Consider the following 14299-nt stretch of genomic DNA (forward strand, 5'->3'; position numbering starts at 1 on the left):
TCGTGATAATAGAAGTGAATGTATTTTCCGTCTTTGAAATCTTTGCCTCGAAACAATAGAGGACCGCGTACTTCTTGAGGGTGTTCTTTCAAGGTGTAACGTGGAGCTTGGACATCTTGCAATTTTCGCATTTCGGGAATGTCACAGGGTGTGTCTTTTGATATCCCCGCTTGCTGTAACAGGAGTTCGGCTTCTCTTTGTTGTTTGGCTCGGTTCAATTTTCGAATGTTCTCCCAGGCTCTTTTCCATTCTACCACGTCGTTCCTGTCAGCATACGTTCATCCCACCACGATAGCACAAGCTAAACACATCTTGTCTTAAGGGTTGTTAATTCGGACGAGACTCGTTTTGGTCTTACGAAGGTCGTCCATCAATAACACCATTTTGCGTCCGGTCCCTTGGGGAAGAGACACGTAAGTCATGAACAGTGTCGCTGTTCCATCGGGGACTTTAACTGTCGTGATGAATGGAAAGTCTCAAGCCATCGTCTTCTTTGGCTTCATATTGTCGTTTTCGTGAAGTTAGCATAGAATCTCACACCTCGGTGATGAACTCTTCTGCTTTCTTCAGCGGTACGTTGGACTTGAAATCTTTAAACTTCACCGTATAAGTGTAAGTCGTGGTTCTAAATTTTCTAGAGGATCACTTTTCCGTCTCTTGAATGTGGTAGTACTTTTCAGTAGTTAATGGTAATGAACTTTGGTTGGGTGTAGACTCTCTGGGTCTGGATTCTGGCTCACTCATGTCATCTTCAAGATCACTAGCAGGAATTTGAGCCAAGACCTCAGCTACTGTGCGAGGCGACAAATCACGTTTCTGCCTCTTACTTTCTTCTCCTTTCTCCACGGAATGATGCGATCGTTTCATATTGACTGCGAAAAGTCAAATGACTACATTTTAAACGCCATTGGTCCCTATATCCATGTAAGACCAGGGTCTTCCCTATTTAACGGTCAATGTCTTCCCTTCCAGTATTCATTTCACTCTCAAACCGACCAGAACGATGGAAGAGCCCACACAAATCAAACTTCTGATCAGAGCTTTGCGAGGTGTCAGAAGAAAGGTTTCTTCATACAAGCCGACGGACTACTTCCCCTCCTTTCGAGATAAAAATCAAGATACTTGCTATATCTGTAAGAAGAAAGGGCATTGGGCTACCGAGTGTCCAGACCGTCAAAAAAGCAAGACAGGTGCCAGAAGAGACAAAAGTCAGCACCTATTATCATTGTCAAGAGAAAGGACATTGGCCTTCAACAGGACCTAAAACACAACAGAAGCAAGAGGAAGAGAGGGGATCAGAACAGGAAGAAGAATAGGTACCCTCCCCAAAGGAAGGACCCAGACACGTCCAGAGAGAGAAAAAAGAAAAGAAACGAAGACGAGGAGAAAATGAGGAAGAAGAGGAGGAAACACCTGTGAAAGTGAAGAAATTCAAAATACATTGAGAGTGAACAAAGACACAGAAGAAGTCTATGAACTTTTTAAAGTGTTGTGTTGTGAATTGGATTGTAAAATTTGTACCAGGATAGACCAGATAGAAAATGTAAATGACTCTTAGTTTTGATTTTTTAGAATAAGGACCTTCACTCACGTATTCACACACGTACATCATTTGATAAATAAGGGATTTTGAATTTTAAATTGATATTTGCAAAATGAATAATATCTCTTTTCGAGAGAGGTGAGTGGCCGTTAAAAGAAACAATGGGTGTTTGTTTAAAAAAAAACAGACTCAGGAACGGGAAGTAATCAGCTTTAACAGCCTTAAGCCTTTGCCACGGCCAAGGCATACTTCTGGACTGGCTCCTGTCGACGATTTATTAGAAATCACTAGTTTTCATATCTATGGTGTAGCAGGTGTGCTGACGAAGTTGGACTGTTTGGCCCAGGAAGGTCTTTTTCTCTTGGGTCCTATATTTCAAAATAAATAAATACACAACCGTCGATTTATCAATACACATTTACAATATTAATGCGACCACTCCGGTGACCTAGTGGATAGAGTGTCCGCCTCGGATGCAGGAGGTCGCAGGTTCGATCCCCGACCGAGTCATACCAAAGACTTACAAAAATGATATTAACAGCTGCCTCACTTGGCGCTCAGCATTAAGAGGTTAGTGTTAGGACTGGTCGGCCTCCTGTCAGGATAATGTGACTGGGTGGAACATCATGTTACATGTCTGACATCACTATAAACTGCTACACTGCAGACATCGTAGCGATATGACTCAAAAATTGTTACAGCGATGTTTAAAATCCAAATCACACACACACACACACACACACACAACATTAATGCGCACATAGCACCGCCCAGAGACATTTGAGCTTCGTAGCTCGCTCGACATTAGTTTAAAAAAATTCGTGTCTACTTAAAATTGAAACTTAGATTCATATTTTGAATGAATAAGCATTAAAAAAAAATTGTCCAGTTGGTCATGAATTGAGTGATTTTATTTTTCTGTTGATCCAACTGAACTCTGCTTGTATGCTTATGATGGACTGGATTTATTGGGTCAGTTCAGTGCAGTAAGGAGAAATTGATTTCATTTGGAAATGTAGTCGAAATTAGATGGGTCATATCATTCAGATTTGCAGAACTAAGAGAGTGCAATCTGAGGAAATTCAAGATTCATTAATGTTAGTATATTTACTACCATTCTTATCATAAGCTAAAGAAATCATATGTTTATGGCTTGTCACTTGAATGCTTGGATTTTTAACGTAGCCTTATACTCGCTGTTGGAGGGACCCTAGCTATAACATGTATCATAGATCGTATGTCTTCTATCGCTAGTAATAGATGTGTGAGAGACCATTTAACCAACAGAAATGTTACTTTTTCGTCGTCTTGGCTTATTTGCTCTGTGGCTCTTAATTTCCTACCAAAAACCTTCAGTTGCATTTTGTTCTCAAATTTAGTGTTTTGACTGACTTGAATAAATGGTACATATCTGATAGATATGCGATAACCCTTGGCCTAAATATGCATTTCTGTGCTAATTTTATTGACTCCAGAGGGCACTGGTCATAATCTGAACTGTTCTTGTTTGCGAAAAGTTACGAATATCTCTCCTAAATAACTTTAAATTATCAGAATGGTATTTTCAATCACTGCGTCTCGCACGTGTGTTGTATATTGCAAATGTGACGTTCATGCTTTTGCTTGTTTGAATGTTTCATTTGTGACTCAGTGAACACGTCCACGTCGTTAACTTTACGGATGAAACAGCGTGTATAGTTAGTTCATCCAGAAAGAAATCTTATAAACCAAAAGCTAAATCGTGTACTAATTGAGCGCACATTGTTTACAAAGTAGTTCCTAATGCACTATACTTTTTTAGACACACGTGTCGTGCAGTATGAAAAATACGGAGAGAAAAAAAATACTGTACGATTCTGACAATGTAAAATAAACGGAGAAAAAGAAATGATCATATATAATAATAAACATATTACTGCATTTTTTAACTGCCTGATATCTCCAGTGGACTCATTGTTTTGTACCAAGTGGAACGCATGTTCAAATAATGCGTCTATCATTTATATAACAAAAAGTATACGTAAAAAGAAACTTTTAACTGTGTATTCTTATACGGTATAATTAGTTACTGTATCTAGGCATTTCACTGAGCTCCTCATCTCTTCTCACTAGTTTAGGATCTGCGTCGCTTAGCAACTGTGCTGGATGATGATTATTATATTTATTGCATGGCATTAAAGCTTAAATTTGTATAACTTATACTTTTGTATCCATCGTATGCCATAAGGAGACTTTAATGGAATAAAGAGTGTATCTCTTACTTTGCAACTGGTCATTAAATCTAGGTCAGAGCAGACCGTCGAAACGCACCAGGCAACATGTCAGTTTTGAGTCAAAAGATCAAAGGATATGGTTACTAGGACTGACATAAGTAAAACTATTTCCACACAGTAAGTAACTTGTTTTCGTTTATTTTGTCCAAACTTTGTAAATGGCTTGAATCTCAAATCGTAAAGACTAGCTTTGACTATAGGGTTAAAAGGTCAACAGTCAGCGTCACAGTGAATCTAATAACAAATATAATTTCCAAACGATCTCCTGAGATCCTATTTCGAAAAACTATGTGGATGGCTTGTATTAACCTCTTTCTTTCTGGGCAAAAAGATCAAAGGTCCAGGTCAAATGGACTGCAAAAATTGTCACGTAACTACGTGCCTTGATCATACATTGTAGATGGTTTGTATTTAGGGGTTAGACGGTCAAAGGTCAAGATAAATGATTTGTTTGGCTTGCATTTGAAGCATGTGACAAATCTGTTGATTTGGGACAAGAGGTCAAAAAGGAAGGTCACAGTGACAGTGACTTAGTTAATGAATAAATCTGTATTTAACCATTTAGTACCTCATTATTCTACCAATGGAAGAGATTCACATGAAAACGTATCATAATATTATTTGCTAAGTGGCGCACTTTCCTGTGCTCTTGTTCCTCGTTGAAAGGGGAATGATTATGTCTTGAAAGAATATGTGCATTTGACATTATTATTATTTTTTTTACAGGAACCATGGGATTTCTGTGTATAAGAAAGTGAACACATTATTAGACGACAAAACACCGCTCATAATGCATTAAACCTTTGAAATTTTGCGGCAATTTGCTAATGGATCACACGTGTAGTTGACGAACGATGTCAATTGTGTTTAAAAGCCTTAATTAGACATATAACGTGTTGCTCCATTCACTCCTTCAATGTTCCATACTGACAATGGATTGTGTTGACACATCTTTCGTGGATTATAAAGATTGCTTAAACTATTCAGGGCAAAAGTATATCCCGAGGGCAACAAACAGACATAGATGTCCGTTTCTTACTCGTGGGAGATATGTTTGCCTTGGATAGTGTGAGCAATATTTGATGCACGTTTCTTACTATTGCGAGGTATGTTTTCCCTGTATATTTTGAAGCATGTTTGAATCTTGTCATATTATTGGAGATATTACCAAGAGAATGGTGCCAAGAGAAATTATAGATATTGCCAGGAGAAAGTATAGACATTGCCAAGAGAAATTATAGATACTGCCAAGAGAAAGTATAGACATTGTCAAGAGAAATTACATATATTGCCAAGAGAAATTATAGATACTGCCAAGAGAAAGTATAAACATTGCCAAGAGAAATTACAGATATTGCCAAGAGAAAACATAAATATTGCCATGAGAAAGTATATGTATTCCAAGAGAAATTATAGATATTGCCAAGAGAAATTAAGATAGCACCAAGAGGAATTATAGATATTGCCAACAGAAATTATAGACATTGTCAAGAGAAAGTAGAAATATTGCCAAGGGAAATTATATACATTGCCAAGAGAAATGATGGATTTTACCTAGAAAAATTATAGACATTGCCAAGTGATTAATTTATTGTTTCAGTACAACGGCTGTAAAAGGACCCTTTCTTAAGTTCTGTTTTTGAAACCTGATTTTTGTATAAGTTGTAGAAAGTAAAAGTAAAACAATCATATTAAGAAAAATTAGAATCATTGTTTGGAGGACACAAGTTGTACGATATGGAGGAAAGAGATGCTCTCTATATCTTCCCTACTGCATGTATTTCTGCCTAATTGAGACAAACTTCCTCAACACCGTAGCTAGAGTCATTTGGATGAATCCCTTCCAAATTTTATAAATACACATTTTAACAAGATTAAGAAAGCAGGAATTGAATAAGCCACAAAACAAAGATAAGTATGACGTAAATAAATTTTAATAAAGAGTATTCCATTTGGTTCTCTTGTCTTTTAAATTTTTTTTTACTTACAAGAAAAATAAATTTGTACGGTCAAAGATCAAATCATGTGTTAGACTTTTTGCACATTTTTAGGGTCAGTGATTCTCTCTTTTTAAAAAATGTTATCTGCGTTATAATTCCAGTGTTCAGTGATTTGAGACAGAACAAGCAAATTTTGTTCGTTCGTGTGTGAAATAGGGAAAGCGCTTATGTCACTAGCGCACACGCGTAAGTGTGAGAGAGGAAGGGAGAGAATGTGATCTCGAGAGAACATCTGTGTGTGGGTGTGTGGGGTATGTGTGTGTGGGGGGTGTAAAATTGCAAACATCAATAAATCTGTTGGATTTTTTAAAATTTAATTTAAAAAAAAATAAGCTGCACAACATACTGCTACCGAATGCTGTTCTATCGATATTCTTGGCAAATTATCAAAAACGAGGTCACATGTCTGGTTACTAGAACTCTGATTTTTTACTAAAGAAAAATAAATCTATTTATCATTCGCACAAACGAGTAGCAGCAATCACGATCAGATAATATGCAGATAAACAAAATCTTTTTCGATTGACTTATCTACTAGCATTTAGTTTGTAACATCTTATCTTCAAAGCTGGCGCCGCTTTAGATTGGCCTATTGTCGGCCCAAATTTTTGTGACGCACGTGTCAAGTATTGCATTCATCTCGCATGTAAATGGAGTTCATTGACCCACCCACAGGTCAGCTTTAGTATTTTGTAACCACAAGTGCTGTGACCCAGCGTGAGTCAGGTGTGTGTTTTACCTCTGTGTGTATGTGTGTGTGTGTGTGTGTGTGTGTCAGTGTGATTTGGATTCTTAACGTAGCTTTCACAATGTTTCAGTCATATTGCTACGATGTATGCAGTATGACAGTTTATAGTGATGTCTAGCACTGGAGTATCATGCCGCAGACATGAAGTATGATGTCCCACTCAGTCACATTAGTCTGACACCAGGCCAACCAGTCCTAACCCTAACTTCTTTATGCTGAGCTCAAACACAGCAACTGATAGTACCATTTTTATTAAGTCTTTGGTATGACTTGGCCGGAGTTCGAACCCGCGACCTCTCGCATCGGAAGCGGACGCTCTAACCACTAGACCACCGTAGCGGTCGTGTTTTACCTTTAAATGACCATTATTTGTCGCGTGATCGGATTTTTAGATCTCAGTAATAAATGCAAAATACTCCCAAACAATTATACAATATCATACTGAGTGATATACATCACGGCTTTGTTTATAAATGAGCATATTATAAATATTTTGATTTCAATTGGTGGAATTTATCAATACGTAAACCTGAAGCCATGAATGCAAACGTTGCACAATCTTTAAATGATTTATTGATACACCAGTGGAGTGCAAGATTAAAAGCTACATCGAAATAATTATTCAAACGAGACTTAACTTTGAGAAGTACTTGTTATCTTTAAAAAGAAATGTTTCTTTGCCTCTTCTAAAGTTAGAACTAGCAATGACAAATCTCCAGTAGTCTGGATGTTGGGAAACATACGAAGACGTGACAGAAAATGCACTATGTGTGATAGGGATGATGTAGCTGATGAATTTCACTATTTTTTGTTCTTTTATATCTAAAAAAAGATGTAAGTTCTTGCCATCTTAATATTAATAATATTGTACTGATTTTAATGTATTAATTTTGGTAAACTTTTTTCCTCTCGAAATTGCTCGACATTAACCGAGTCTTGACAAGTTTGATGACAGAATACGCGTGTCTCCTGAGATTTACATCCAAGGAAAGGTTCCATTATCTTCTGTTCTGTTAAAAGTTAATTTCTGGACCATAAATATGAGCGTTTTATGTAATTTAGCAGCTAAATAATATTTCTAAAAACAAATAAGGGAGTGGTTTGTGTTTTAACTTCAAAATGAATAGTTACGTGCATACTTTAATCAAAAATCGGATGATTGACAGCAGAAAAACATAATCTCCTTTGATATCCATACCGGCACAATATTAGAAACAATTAAGTGTGCAAGGGACAGTCTTTATGCACAAATTTAATGTCGCATTCACTGACCAGGTATAAACAAAATCATAAAAAATAAAATACACAAGTGAGGTCAAAAAGGTCCATATTTTTGGATAGATATATTAAAACAAAGCATAAGAATATTATTCACTTGACAAGAGAATCAATGGCAGTTCATAGCAAAAGAAGTTTATGCACCCCAACCCCAAATTTATAAACTTGTACTTGCATTTTTCACGTCCGAAAGTCATTGTTGACACCATGTTATGCTCACAGTGTAAACACAAGCCCTTTTCCTAGGTGATATTTCTGCACAACAATGTGTACTAAAAAGGCTGATGCAGTTGAAAATAGTTGTCATCGACGGCGTTTTTTTAGATATTCTACTTGCTCTGAACCTACACGTTTCCTGCTGGGTGGGGTGGGGGTGGCTAGCTCTTCTTCCTGGCCTAATATTGGCATTTCACTGTCTCCATACCGCAGAGGAACTATGTACATGCCTCACATCAGTTTCAAGAACGTCACAAGCCCGAAACACCTAGTTCTCAAATATATCCATATCTATAATTAGGAAATAGTAATATCTGAAAAATTCAAACCATAGCCTTAAGTTAAGAAATGTTGACAGAGGCCAATTTACGAAACTATCCTCTGCCACCTAAAGTTGAAAGTCATCACCTGTGTTAGCTGTTATTGTTGTTGTTTTGGGTTTGACTCCATTTTCCGCAAATGATAGGCTATACATGACGGCTAGTATATCAATGGAGAAAGAACCCTGAATAAATCTACCGACTCAGGGAAAGCTACCGGTAAGCTTCGCACGTACCCATGCTGGCTGAGCCTGAGACTCGAACCTGGGTAGACATGTGTAATATGTCGGTTATTTGTGAAGGCGAGCGCCACCTGCGGCCCCTTGCTATGATTACTTGTATATCTTTCTGATTAGCCTATTGTTTACACTGCCTGTCTATACCAGTGCATATGCCGGTCTTTTTATGACGCTATGCATGGCCGAAGGTAATTTCATGACCATTAGCCGACCTCATAACTGGGCTCTAGGAGTTCCTTGGCAACACTGAGAGTAAGGTTTGCATCTTTGAGGTTCTTTTCATCGTAAAAATCAAATCTGACACCGAAAGTTTGTTTCAGTTTGCAAAGTTGAGGGGTTTTTTTTATTGGATCTAAAGGAAAAATTCGGTACCAGAAAAATGTTTCAATTTCAGTAGTGTTTCGGTTTCGTGAGAATTCTTATATGTATATGTGTGTGTGTGTGTGTGTGTGTGTGTGTGTGTGTGTGTATATATATATATATATATATATATATATGTGTGTGTGTGTGTGTGTGTGTGTGTGTGTGTGTGGGTGTGTGTGGGTGTGGGTGTATGACTGTATGGGACTGTGCATGTAATGTATTCTATTATATTTCGCTAACCTGCATGATAATATTCTTTCTTCGTGTATTTTCGCTTTATGTTGTCAATAGATGGACACGTGGCACCCGTTCACCTCGCCCTCCCAGATCACTAAAATATGACAATACTTCATTTTTAATTTTAAAAAATCAATTAGACCAACATTTCCAAAATTAGGGGAAAAATGATTGTGCCATAATGTAGATTTTTTTTAATTGAAAAACCGAGGCCGCAAATTTCGCTTGAAATTTTTTTTTAAAAGTTATCACTTGACTCAGTGTTTATGATAAAAGTCATCTAATAATAGTATAGGTATGTATATTACTTACTAGGTTATATTGAACATGACGAGTCCTGTGTTTTCAAAAACGTTAGTTAGCCATAATTCCAAACAAAGCACGAACTTCATTTAAATATTAACAATAATCATCTATGACAGTTACCGAAAAAAAATATTTGAAAGATTTACCACAGGATGTATAAAATTTGGGTAACCAGTACATGAAATTTTTTTTTTATTTTTTTATATTCAAAGTTGCTAACAATTAAAGTGTTTGAATTTTAAAAAAAAGAAGTTTATTTAAAGAAATACAGTACTTAAATGGACGATCATAAAGTAGTTGAGGTTGACCAAAAAGTAACAAATACAAAAGTAATATATGGAATTTAATACCTGCATCTGTCTCAGAGAGTAAGTTGTTTACTTGTAGAAATATCAAAAGTTGCTGAGAATTATTATTAATTTGTTATTGTCGCATAGCAGAAGAGATGTACTAAGACAGCCCTGTAAAGTAATATGACTGTAATTGGTAGAATCCGATTTACTCCCTAGATTACAAAAAATTTCTACAAAGATTACCAACTACATAATATAAAACGTACAATATTTACTTATGGATTTTGACATAACCGAAGAGTTTTATGGAATATTCAATAAAAGAGTTTTGGGAATGTTAGATAAAAGAGTTTTGGGAATATTCGATAAATGAGTTTTGGGAATATTCAATAAAAGAGATGGGAATATTCGATAAATGAGTTTTGGGAATATTCAATAAAAGAGATGGGAATATTCGATAATGGAGTTTTGGGAATATTTTATAAAAGAGTTTTGGGAATATTCGATAAAACAGTTTTGGGAATATTTGATAAAAGAGCTTTGGAAATATTAGATAAAAGAGTTTTGGGAATATTAGATAAAAGAGATATGGAATAATATTTAACAGATAAAGAGGAATTTATGAAGGAAAATGAGGTAATATGCGTTAGTTATTGTTATATTATTGACAATTATTGTTATATTATTGATACTTATGGTTATATTATCAATAATGATAGTTGGAATCAACTGCCAATCTGGAGCATTGGTGACTGAGTAGTTAGCGTACCGCACTCACGATAGAGGGGACCCATCAATCATACACCAATCTAAAGGGAATTAAAAGTTCTTTCAACAACCTCTAAGATATATATATATATATATATATATATATATATATATATATATATATATATATATATATATATATATATATATATATTTGTTTTTAATAAATAGTATAACCAGGGAGGAAAACATGGGAAATAATTTTCTATAAAACAATTCTAACCCTATGCAAAATACAAAACCGTAGAGCACCACCATAATAAAAACCAGCAATAACCGATATAGTCAATGTTTCACTATGAAATATATAACATAACCCTGTGATTGCTGTTATATTCATTGTCTCACTATGAAATATATAACTTAGTAATCACTGATATAGACAACGTCTCACTTTGAAATATATTATTTAACCAGTAATCACTGATATATTCGGTATCTCACTATGAAATGCATAAGTAAACCTTGTAATAACTGTTACATTAAATTTTCGAACAACGTTTTATCTCGAACATTTATTTTGAGCCTTGATCTGAGGATTTTGAATGCTTTTAAAAACGTAGTCTGGAGATAGTAATCATACCTTAGACGATTGTTTCTTTTACACGTTTTGAAAATGGATGTGGTTATACTTGCAGCAACAAAAAGATCATTTTGTGAGACATAACAAATAAATTCATACTGCGTTATATTTCAAACATGGAAATTAATTTTCACTGAAGAAATTTGACTCGCCACCGTATGTGTCTCTCTGACGTTATTTCCCCTTACTTCTCTGACAACAATGTTACACCAAATGTGAAAAATTGCTGATTAGGACTTGACTTATAGACATGTGATCAAATAGTTTACAAAAATGTAACTTACTCCCTCAGATTAGGGCATCCCAATCCTACCTCTCCCTTAAGTCACTGATATCTATATATATGATCCACCGATAAAAGCGAGGCGAATTTACAAAAAGGGTTGTGGGGTGGGAGTTTAATCTTCTAGGATTCGATTCTGAAGCAAATCTGGTACATAAAAAACGACAAGTTTCTTTTCCTGCGTAAATAACTGATATTTCCGCCATTCATTAAAATATTACTCTCTCTCTCTCTCTCTCTCTCTCTCTCTCTCTCTCTCATTTATTCAATGTTCGTGTTTAATTATTGTATTTATTTTCTCTTTTCAGGCAATGCTTATGGTTTTCTTGTTATGTGTTACCACGTCCGTAGGAAGCGCAGTAGACGCCGGCACGGACTACACTACACCGAGTACAAGCTACGGCTTAATACTTGATGCAGGAAGTTCCGGCACAAAGTTAAAAATATTCAAGTGGAAAAGGCAGTATGGAAGTCATGGGAGGGTAGAGATCAAAATGATCCATAATAAAAAGTTTAAAGCCAGTATTAGTGATTATATCTACAAACTAAATGACATCAATGAATACCTCCAAGTAATAATAAAGCAAGCAAAAATGATGGTGCCTTCCAGTGAATACAGCAAATCACCCCTGTTTCTCATGGCTACTGCTGGTAAGTACTCATTATTATTTACACCTTTAGCTTTTGAAAAACACAGTAACAAGAAATAGTACATGAAATGCACATAAATATTCCAACATCTCGTGATTTTGTTTTTTATTTTCACGATATTTGCTGGTTGCGTTATTTTCATTTTGAGGGACTATGGTCATCTGAAACACCAGACTTCATCTATACCTAAATATTCGGGATGACCTACACATGCAAGCAACTTTTTTTCTGCTTGATAAAATGTGATATGTGCACAGCATCCTAGAATAGAGGCCCAGTCAAGAAATCACGTGCTATGCTCGTGGCACCTGATCTAAAGAAAGCAAAATATGTTTAAATATCGAGAAAATCTACTCCGATAGCCACCACCCCTTTTGTCGGTGATATGGGCAAGCCAGGGTTGGGACGACAGACACATGGACAGACCGACGAACAAATGAAAACACGAATTTGTTACATGGCATAATATATATTACTACGACACGTATGTTTACATTTGTTTAAAGAAAAAAATTTTGAGTAAATTTCACAAAGGTATGTCTTTATTATGACTGTTATGTTGCAGAAGTCATGTGTTAAGCATGCGGTTTGACGCATTTATGAGGAAATCAACGATCGTATCGTTTCGTGTCTTATTTAAAGGAAAATACTTAGTAAATATAAACATTTCTTCTATTGCCAGAGATGAAGTCGCACAATCAAGTAACCAAAATGTGACCAAAATAAATATTATGTGCATACAATTCAAAATACACATGAGTTTGGACGCTGTTATTTTAATGTTCGAGTGAAATTATTTCAGTCTAATCTTGTAACATGCATTGTGCATCCTTTTTGAAATGTTTATGTGATGTGTGATGTGATTTGGATTTTTAACGTAGCTTTAACAATTTTTAAGCCATACCGCTACGATGTCTGCAGTGTGGCAGTTTATAGCGATGTCTAGCACTGGGACATCATGCCGCAGACATGTAGCATGATGTCCCACCCAGTCACATTATTCTGACACCAGGCCAACCAGTCCTAACACTAACCTCTTAATGCTGAGCGCCAAGCGAGGCAGCTGTTAGTACCATTTTTGTAAATCTTTGGTTTGACTCGGTCGGAGATCGAACCCAAACCTACCGCATCCGGGGCAGACGCTGTAACCACTAGGCCACCTAAGCGGTGAAATGTTTATCTGATGCATGCAGAGACAGCTTACAATTTGTTATAATAATAGTTTGCTCAGGTTTACATAGATGCAGCAAAGTTTCTTAACGACAATATTTGTAGATTTGATAAATTCTTTTACAATTATGTGATTTCAGCGGAAAAGAGGCACAAAGAGAAGCTTAGTATCGAATTATAATAAACTAATGGGAATTAGTATCATAGTCCCTCTATCTAATCACTGTCAAAATTTAATTTTGTGCAATATCCATTTGGAAGTAAATCCTCCACAGGCGTTGTGGATAATTCCAGCCAAGATTGTTTTTCCTTTAAACTTTTCATTTAAATGCTCTTTAATAACGCAGATACCCCTTTTATATTACAGTTTCTTTTAGGTGGCACGTACACTTCATCTAAGGACAATAAACCCTGCATAGAATAATTCTTATTATTACCCATTTCAAAAACATGTATTAATTAAAGTTTCTAATGACTATCTGATTATGGTAAAAATGATAATGATGATGATGATGATCGTCTACCGCTAGAACCATTTTAAATTTTTGCTCGATGTATTAAAGATTGCTCTCATTACCACAAGGAGTGTAAAAGCTGACAGCGTCACGTGTAAACACGCAGAAGATTGTTCTCTGCAGTGAAATTAGCTATATAAAAAATAATTACACTCTACTGGATTCAATGTTTTTGCATCTTGATTTCTGTTTTTGCTCGCATCAGTTTAAAACTACTCACGAATGCGTTTTTGAATGTAAGCACCTGACCCTAATACAACGTATATTAAGGTCAATTTTTCTGGTGTAATTTGTGACAGAATTTCGGTAATGTTGGTGGTTTAATGTCTAACTTATTTTAATTTTTTTTTCGGGTTAATCAACAAATAAAGCGTACCATTACACATACATGTTTACATACTATTCTTTTACGAAGAACGACTGCTTCGGTAGCCTAAGTGGTAAAGCTTCCGCCCCGGATTAGGGTGGTCGCGGGTTCGAACCACGACCGAGTCATACCAAAGAGTTATAAAA

At 35.9% G+C, this 14299-nt stretch overlaps 1 protein-coding gene across 4 annotated transcripts in view; it reads left to right on the forward strand.

Annotated features, from left to right (window-relative positions):
- Positions 1–14299, forward strand: part of LOC149804856 (ectonucleoside triphosphate diphosphohydrolase 8-like) — a 109387-nt gene that overhangs the window by 76361 nt on the left and 18727 nt on the right. For all 4 annotated transcript variants that reach the window (XM_089945346.1, XM_089945335.1, XM_089945328.1 and 1 more), the window contains one exon: positions 11759–12101. In XM_089945346.1, the coding sequence (XP_089801472.1) occupies positions 11762–12101 (340 nt within the window). In that variant the 5' untranslated portion in view covers positions 11759–11761. The remainder of the gene's footprint in view (positions 1–11758; positions 12102–14299) is intronic.

Source organism: Sinohyriopsis cumingii, chromosome 2 (assembly GCF_028554795.1).
Source record: "Sinohyriopsis cumingii isolate HCF-2022 chromosome 2, ASM2855479v2, whole genome shotgun sequence".
In the NCBI taxonomy this organism is placed as follows: domain Eukaryota; kingdom Metazoa; phylum Mollusca; class Bivalvia; order Unionida; family Unionidae; genus Sinohyriopsis; species Sinohyriopsis cumingii.